Source organism: Rhagoletis zephyria, unplaced genomic scaffold, assembly GCF_001687245.7.
Source record: "Rhagoletis zephyria isolate East Lansing unplaced genomic scaffold, Rhagoletis_zephyria_1.1 Rzeph_scaffold_00853, whole genome shotgun sequence".
In the NCBI taxonomy this organism is placed as follows: Eukaryota; Metazoa; Arthropoda; class Insecta; order Diptera; family Tephritidae; genus Rhagoletis; species Rhagoletis zephyria.
The window spans coordinates 113,921-122,628 of NW_016157937.1; the positions used below are offsets into that span (position 1 = coordinate 113,921).

The 8,708-nt window shown below is 39.9% G+C and overlaps 1 protein-coding gene across 1 annotated transcript in view; it reads right to left on the bottom strand.

Annotated features, from left to right (window-relative positions):
* The window catches only part of LOC108361809 (integrator complex subunit 6 homolog), a 13,486-nt gene extending 7,039 nt beyond the window's left edge, over positions 1-6,447 (bottom strand). The window contains exons 1-4 of the mRNA XM_017614576.1: positions 6,412-6,447; positions 4,287-5,008; positions 3,851-4,129; positions 3,296-3,780 (exon numbers count right to left, since the gene is read on the bottom strand). Of these exons, the coding sequence (XP_017470065.1) occupies positions 3,296-3,780; positions 3,851-4,129; positions 4,287-5,008; positions 6,412-6,447 (1,522 nt within the window). The remainder of the gene's footprint in view (positions 1-3,295; positions 3,781-3,850; positions 4,130-4,286; positions 5,009-6,411) is intronic.
* Positions 6,448-8,708: the final 2,261 nt, after the last annotated feature.

Below are 8,708 nucleotides of genomic sequence, written 5' to 3' on the forward strand. Positions count from 1 at the left end.
CTCCGCAGTGTTTTTCAGACGAAAATAGCTACCATGACGATGGCGATAGGCTCACAGCTAAAGAGTGTGACTTCAGTTAGGGAGGCTAGCATATGCTCGGACTGTCAGGCGGTCATCAGGGCCCTGAACGCTATGATGGTGCGCTCGAAATCGGCAAGGGAATGTCTGACCTCTCTAAAAATCGTGGTGGAGTACTTCATAATGAATCTGATGACCTGGTAAGAAAAGGCACCATTGAAACCTAATCACTAGATATGGAGCAACTAAGAATGTTTCTATTGTCCTGCGGTACGCTCCTGCGCTCGCTGATATTCCACAAGACCATGCGAAATTTCCAAATCCTTCTGACCTGGGGTGGAAGCTCCTCACGCTTGCAAAGCCTCAGCTCTCGCGAGTGATAAGGCTTCTGACAGGATTTTATGCGATTGGTATTCAAGCGGTACGACTAGGAACCTCGACTGATCCCTTGTGTATCAGCTGTCAAGAGGAAGATGAGGTGGAATCATCTCAACACTTTCTACAAGAATGTCCACCTCTCGTGAGTATTTGACTCGTATTCGGAGTTTCGTAACCTAACCTAACCTAACCTAAAGCATCCGGTCTGCGGTTTGTGAACNTCAAGAGAGGACTGGGCAGGGGGAAACGGGAGTTACTGGAAGAAGGGAGTGGTAAACTTCTTCCCGGATGAATCAAAACTTGTAGGCAGAGTTGGTGAAGGTGTTTTCTGTCGGGAACTCTCACTCAAAACTATTGTCAGGTTTCCACAACTCCGCAGTGTTTTTAAGACGAAAATAGCTACCATGACGATGGCGATAGGCTCACAGCTAAAGAGTGTGACTTCAGTTAGGGAGGCTAGCATATGCTCGGACTGTCAGGCGGTCATCAGGGCCCTGAACGCTATGATGGTGCGCTCGAAATCGGCAAGGGAATGTCTGACCTCTCTAAAAATCGTGGTGGAGTACTTCTTAATGAAGCTGATGACCTGGTAAGAAAAGGCACCATTGAAACCTTATCACTAGATATGGAGCAACTAAGGATGTTTCTATTGTCCTGCGGTACGCTCCTGCGCTCGCTGATATTCCACAAGACCATGCGAAATTTCCAAATCCTTCTGACCTGGGGTGGAAGCTCCTCACGCTTGCAAAGCCTCAGCTCTCGCGAGTGATAGGGCTTCTGATTGGCATTCAAGCGGTACGACTAGATCGACTCGACTGATCCCTTGTGTATCAGCTGTCAAGAGGAAGATGAGGTGGAATCATCTCAACACTTTCTACAAGAATGTCCAGCTCTCGTGAGTATTTGACTCGCACTTTTTCATCGCATCGCATCGAAATCAGCCGTATTCGGAGTTTCGTAACCTAACCTAACCTAACCTAAAGCATCCGGTCTGCGGTTTGTGAACTTTCAGTGTGCCGCCCACCACAAAAGGGCCATAAGGCAAAGCACTACGGTGTCAAAACTTTTTACGCAATAAGACACCAACTCTACCCCCACATTTCTGGCNAGGCTTCTGACAGGATTTTATGCGATTGGTATTCAAGCGGTACGACTAGGAACCTCGACTGATCCCTTGTGTATCAGCTGTCAAGAGGAAGATGAGGTGGAATCATCTCAACACTTTCTACAAGAATGTCCACCTCTCGTGAGTATTTGACTCGTATTCGGAGTTTCGTAACCTAACCTAACCTAACCTAAAGCATCCGGTCTGCGGTTTGTGAACTTTCAGTGTGCCGCTCACCACAAAAGGGCCATAAGGCAAAGCACTACGGTCTCAAAACTTTTTACGCAATAAGACACCAACTCTACCCCCACATTTCTGGCACTAAACTAAATTCTTCAGGTCCAATTTTTTCGTCTGTTCATATTAGTATTTTATCTCAAATACAATTTAAATTGACGAGGCGCACTCTTTTTAGGGAATGTCGTAATCTGCAAAATAAAATTTGGAATCGAGCTTTATTAGATTACGAATTATGTTATTTTCTCTAGATATATAATTAATAAAATGTTGCCCTGTATTGACAAAATTCTATATTACAACCAAAGTTTGTCTATTTATTGAATTTTGGTTCTGACAGGTTTAAATACTCCCGATTCATTATATTTTAGATTGCGACCTATGAAAGTGTGAATAAACATATTTTGATGCCGAACAAATTTTCTTTAAAATTTTTCGAAAAAGTAATTTTGTTTTTCTGGCNCTGACAGGTTTAAATACTCCCGATTCATTATATTTTAGATTGCGACCTATGAAAGTGTGANTATGTCGTAGCCTGCAAAATAAAATTTGGAATCGAGCTTTATTAGATTACGAATTATGTTATTTTCTCTAGATATATAATTAATAAAATGTTGCCCTGTATTGACAAAATTCTATATTACAACCAAAGTTTGTCTATTTATTGAATTTTGGTTTGGGTTAAATACTCCCGATTCATTATATTTTAGATTGCGACCTATGAAAGTGTGAATAAACATATTTTGATGCCGAACAAATTTTCTTTAAAATTNAATGTCGTAATCTGCAAAATAAAATTTGGAATCGAGCTTTATTAGATTACGAATTATGTTATTTTCTCTAGATATATAATTAATAAAATGTTGCCCTGTATTGACAAAATTCTATATTACAACCAAAGTTTGTCTATTTATTGAATTTTGGTTCTGACAGGTTTAAATACTCCCGATTCATTATATTTTAGATTGCGACCTATGAAAGTGTGAATAAACATATTTTGATGCCGAACAAATTTTCTTTAAAATTTTTCGAAAAAGTAATTTTGTTTTTCTGGCTTAAAATATTCGAGTAAGGGCACATTTAGAACCATAAAAAAAAACTAAAAATAAATAAATTCTGATAATTCAGGAACTGGAGGAATGGGTTTTTTTTTGTGAAAAATATCTTTTGAAATCAAAACTTTTTACTCACTGTGATTGCTATTGCTATTGGAGAAAAGTGGAAAACTTCGGCTGGAAGAATTAGAACGCGAATTTGGCGCCGAATACGCCTTATTGTTGCAGTGCTGGGATGCCGCTGCCGTCGATTTCGCAGTTATTGTCGCCGCCGATGAAATGGTATTACCGTTAGCGTCATGTGTNTTTAAAATATTCGAGTAGGGGCACATTTAGAACCATAAAAAAAAACTAAAAATAAATAAATTCTGATAATTCACAAAATGTTTAGTCCGTTCAACTATGAAGCTTTCTATTTCAAAAACTAGCTACAGGCGATGGGACTGGAGGAATGGTTTTTTTTTGTGAAAAATATCTTTTGAAATCAAAACGTTTTACTCACTGTGATTGCTATTGCTATTGGAGAAAAGTGGAAAACTTCGGCTGGAAGAATTAGAACGTGAATTTGGCGCCGAATACGCCTTATTGTTGCTGTGCTGGGATGCCGCTGCCGTCGATTTGGCAGTTATTGTCGCCGCCGATGAAATGGTATTACCGTTAGCGTCATGTGTTATTTTCTTATTATTATTGCTGTTTGTTGTTGCATTTGTAAGCTTGCCGTTCGCTTTTGCAACGCTAATGTTGCTATTTATGACATTTTTCTTATCTTTGCTACCCAAAGTATAGGCATTCTTCGGCAGCGAGTTCTTCGAGACTATAGGACTAATTTTGGCACTCCCGCCAGCCTTAAGTGGTGGTGGACCCAAGCCATTGGTTGACGCTGAACCCACCAATATGTTCATGGGTCTTTTGGGCGGTGAAGGCGGTTCGCGTAGCAGTGGCGCTATTTCGTGCGCGCTCGACGAAGATTTGGTATAAGAGGCGTAACTGTAACGGAGAGAAATGTATCAGTCTAAAGAGTTAAATATGTATGTTGTGTTGCAAGAAGCGCACTCACCGAAAGCGCGGATTGCTGATGTGCACCGGCGATGGATGTGGCACTTTGGCTGGGCTGCGGAACTCTTTAATTGGTGGCAGTCGATTTTGTAGATCCGTCAGTCGTCCTTTCGTATGTCTACGCCCAGGGTAGGTATGTGTCGCTGGCGGGAAACTGCTGCAACTGCTGATGCTCGAACCGCTCGATGATGACGTACTCAATGAGTTGAGTGGCTTACGTGGTATGGCACCCGAGCAGCCCGCTGGACAACCACCGGAATGCGAATGTGAGTGATGGTGGCCATCATCGCGCGGCGACAANTGGGAAACTGCTGCAACTGCTGATGCTCGAACCGCTCGATGATGACGTACTTAATGAGTTGAGTGGCTTACGTGGTATGGCACCCGAGCAGCCCGCTGGACAACCACCGGAATGCGAATGTGAGTGATGGTGGCCATCATCGCGCGGCGACAACGAACCCGACACAGAGGAACCGGACGCTGAACCCGAGGGCGACAACGACAACGCGCCATGTGAGTTTGAAGCGCCTGGTGGCGCCAAATGATTATTCAGCACCGGTGTCTGTGTATACGCTGACATGGCTGACGGTGATATGGGTGAGGCGGGTGAGCAGAGACCACTCGAAATGGAAGACGTCTTAGAGTAGGCAGACATGTGTGACACGCCGGACATCGATGATGAACCAGTCGAACTCATCGAGTATAAGCTATCCGATTGCGCTACGCGACCACCGCCATTCGGGCTGCGCGGATAGCGACCGTGTAGAGCGGGATGTGGATGAAAGACATGGTGGCCGCTATGTGCATCGCCCATTGAATAGGAACTGGCCGAGGCGTGCACACCGCCAGCGCCAACGCCAGCTGAAGCCCAGCTCTTGGCACCCATCGAATAGCTGCTCGCCGATTCCTGTATGCGCCAAGTGCCCGAGCTGGAAGTGAGTCGATTGACACGCGCTCGACAAATGACGCAACGAAGCGGTAGTAGGCGTTGCGCAACAGCGCTTTGTATTGTCTTGACAAAACAGCGACGACAGACGACACGATGGCCGCAGGGCGACGTTTGCATGGTGGCACGCGCATTGATGCAAATGACACATTCATCCTCCTGTGAGGTGGGCGGATCCGGTTCGCTTTCCTCGAGTTTGCTCAGCAGCTTGTCCTAGAGGGGAGAGAGGGAGAAAGAGAGATGAAGATGCGGTTAAATTAGGTACAGATAGAGGCAACAAATATTGATAAAGTACAACCAGAAATGTCTTAAAATGAAGTGCCTAAATGTAGGCAACGTTTAAGCCGCGAAATTACAGCTGAGAAGAGCTTATGGCTTGCACTTGCATGTGTATGTTTACATACATACATTCATACACCGTATGCTTGCTCTCTCTGATGTTAAGAGTATTTTTGTAAGATCTGTTGATCGCAACATTTCAAGCAAATTCAAACGTGTAACTGAAAACAAACTTACAGAAGGTTCTTATCTCAAACAGCGTGCTTTTCTTTTGATTAATTATGCTAGATGAATGTACAGATGTTAGTATTTTGTTTACCATTTTATTTATGTGACTAAGAAGTAGTTACAAAGAGCCCAGCCCTACTCAAGTGGCTGATTAAATTTTTTTGTAAGGTAAAGTCGGGGCTTTCTAACTCGTTAGGAGTTTTTTTTCAAAGCGCTCGCTTTTCGACAGACAATAGTGAATCTTTCATCAGCTTCTAAAAATAAAATCAATATCATTTCTGGTTTCCGGGAAAAGAGTCAACTGGTTTAGGCGGTTAACTCATACAAGCCTTTCAAGTTTGCCGGACCAGATTGAGTCCCAAGTCTACTTAATTAGAAGATCAGTCGAAATCGGTTTCCATTCAACTTTTAAAGTTATATGTAGAGTAGACTATTAAGAACAAAGAAAGGTGGTTGTCGGATTCCTCAATACTAAGTAAAAGAGCTTTTAATAACGAGCTACCCGAGGAGATAGTAAGAACCCTGATTAATCTGGCTGTCGAGTACAATGTAGATAGGCTTATTTCCCGCACGCTCTGAGGAAAAACTTTCATAGCGATGTGGAGCAGTGCCTACAGCCAGCGCAAAGTGATATTGTGGGGTTGCTAGAAAGTAGAGACCGTCGGGCTATCCCTTAAGCTGATGACGTAGCACTCATCGTCAGAGGAAAGTTTCCGCATACTTTGTTTGGATGTTTTTAAACTTAGTCACAAGGTAGTCTGCTGGGCGTATACTAAAAATTTATCCAATTCCAAATTGAAATTCTCAGTTCAGACAGGGGTGCTACACCAACACTGTCGCGGGGCTGATGCCTAATCTGAATATTAGACAATGTTTACTATGTAATTAAATATGTATGACATACATTCTAAAAAGTGTATTAACTTAAAATTTCCCATTTGTCAGAAAACGCAAAAAACTAGTATTTTCGGGCTAAGGTAGAAAGTTTGCTATTTAAAATTTTTTTCTCATTCATGACTAAGGTCATATATCCATTGGCATTATTCTTCAAATAACCAGAGGGCTGAGTGTGCTATTGTTTCATTTTTTTTAAGAACATCTTCATTCACTCTCGTCCTTCCACATTCCGCAACCGTCAATACCATGTTTCACACCCATCCTCAGTGACTGCGGTAATCAATTATATTCAACTTCAAAAACGATATTGAACTGCAGGTCAATAAAATTGACTACACAGGTAAAAATGCATTCGTAATTCACTTAATGGCGAATACGTGTGATAACTAAATGAAAAATGCATATGTATGCGTGCATGTCTAGGTGGGACCACAAAAACCACAAGTAAACGCTCAATCGAGTGCGGAAAAGTGTGTGAAGAACGAAAAATCGGTTTTCATTGCGACAATGTTTACATTTTGTTTTATGATTCTACCTCAAGTTGCATTGCGCCCTTGGACTTGCACAAAGGTGAGAAGTAAGAAAAATGCGAAAAGATGTAAAAAAAACGACGACAATACAGGGTTGCTTCAATTGCGGCCCGCAGCTCATAGCTCGCTCAGGCGAGGTAACGAAGTCAGCGCAAGTGAAGTAGAAGGAGTGAAGCGGCCAAAAGGAGTGGAGTCACGATGAAACAAATGAATAAGTGGCGCAAATAAATGATCTTCCATAAAATTGCTGAAGTGGCATGTTTATTGTTCATTCAATAGTTTTATAAAAAATTAAAATGTTCTGCATGTGTGTGTAGAGCTGATGCCAGAACAAAAAAAAGGCAATGCGAATAAAATTAAGTTGAAAAGTTCAGTGCAATTGGCTACTTGACAAATATTAAGCTGAGGCTGTTGAAACAGGTTTCAATTTTATTACGTTTTCTTTTTGTAGTTTGAATGTTCCAGAAGGTAAATATGAGCAATTATAATAAGAATGAAGAGGAAGATATTAACAATGAAAAAATATAATAGGATTTAAATTGTTTTAAGAATTTACGACGTAGGTATATACATGCAGTCGCGAAACTATAAATAGGAATGCGACAGTAACAAGTTTTGGGCACTTTTCTTTTCTTTATATAATGTTTTTTTTTTATTTGTCTAAGAAAGTATCGCTTACTATCTAACAAAAAATCATGTAAGTCCGAGATTCAGACTTTGTGCAAAAATTAGGAAAATTCGACAAAGTTTCATCAAAAATTTTGAGCTTTTTAATTAGATTTTTTAGAAATATTTTTAGTATGTAGTTTTGTAATTTTGCATTTTTTTGTTAATTGGCGAATATGTTTTCATGGGACCACGCCAACAAAAAAAAGATGACCAAAACTCAACGGTATTTTGTAGCCACTTGAAACTTTAACTTTATCGAACTAAAATTAAGTAGGTTAAGCAACTGCATAGAAATTTTTTGTTTTGATAAATCGAATATACATAATTTTTGTACAAAATTTTAAATTCGGAGTTGTATTTTTTTTGCTAATAAATAATGAACATTAAATAAACAAAAGAAAAATAGCCAAAACTTGTTAGAATGTCGCGCCCCGTTTTATATTTTTGCTGCCGTATCTACCCATTAGGCTGGTCCTTAAAAATATCAGCTCCTAATTTTTGTACGGGTCACAACAAATCCACACATTTTAAAATTAAATAAAAAAATTGGCGGTGGCTACGAGAGCTTAGAATACTTTTCTTTTTATAAATCCCAAAAATAGGACAAAATTTTGACTTGAAATCCGATAAATTTGACATGTTATTGATAATTATTGATGTAATATCATAAACTCGATGAGTTAAAAAAGGTCTAAAGGTTTTTATAAACTTCAAAATTTTCGTGAATGACCTTATTTTGTACGTACACTGAGAAAACTTTTCAAGAACGCCCCACTTAAAAATTTGGTTGAAGAACGCCATATTTCAGAATTTGATTGAAAAACACTCTTTTTCGAACTTGGTTGAAAAACGCCCCATCTCAGAATTTGTTTCAAAAACGCCCTATCTCAACTGAAAATATTTTGAAAATATGTTGAGATAGAGCGTTTTTGAATCGGCAGCTGAGGTTGGGCGTTTTTGAACTGAATTCTAAAATACATATTTATTTATTTATTTGTAGGAAGTTATTCAACTAAATTTTGAAATAGGGCGTTCTTTAAAAATTTTATCGTTTTTGAGATGGGTCGATCTTCCTTTCAACCGTCGATATCCCCTATGCTTCAATCAAAAAAACATATTATTTGGCGCCAAACGATATTTTGTTTACTTTAAACATATTTATCTTTGGAAATTTTTTTATTTGAATATATTTCGTTCTGCACTTCACAGATGCTTTTTCGTAATTAAGAAAAACCGAAAAAAAAACAAAAAAGGATATGATCCGCCGAATGTCATTTAAAGCCGAACCCTCCGTAAAAGGTTTGAATTTG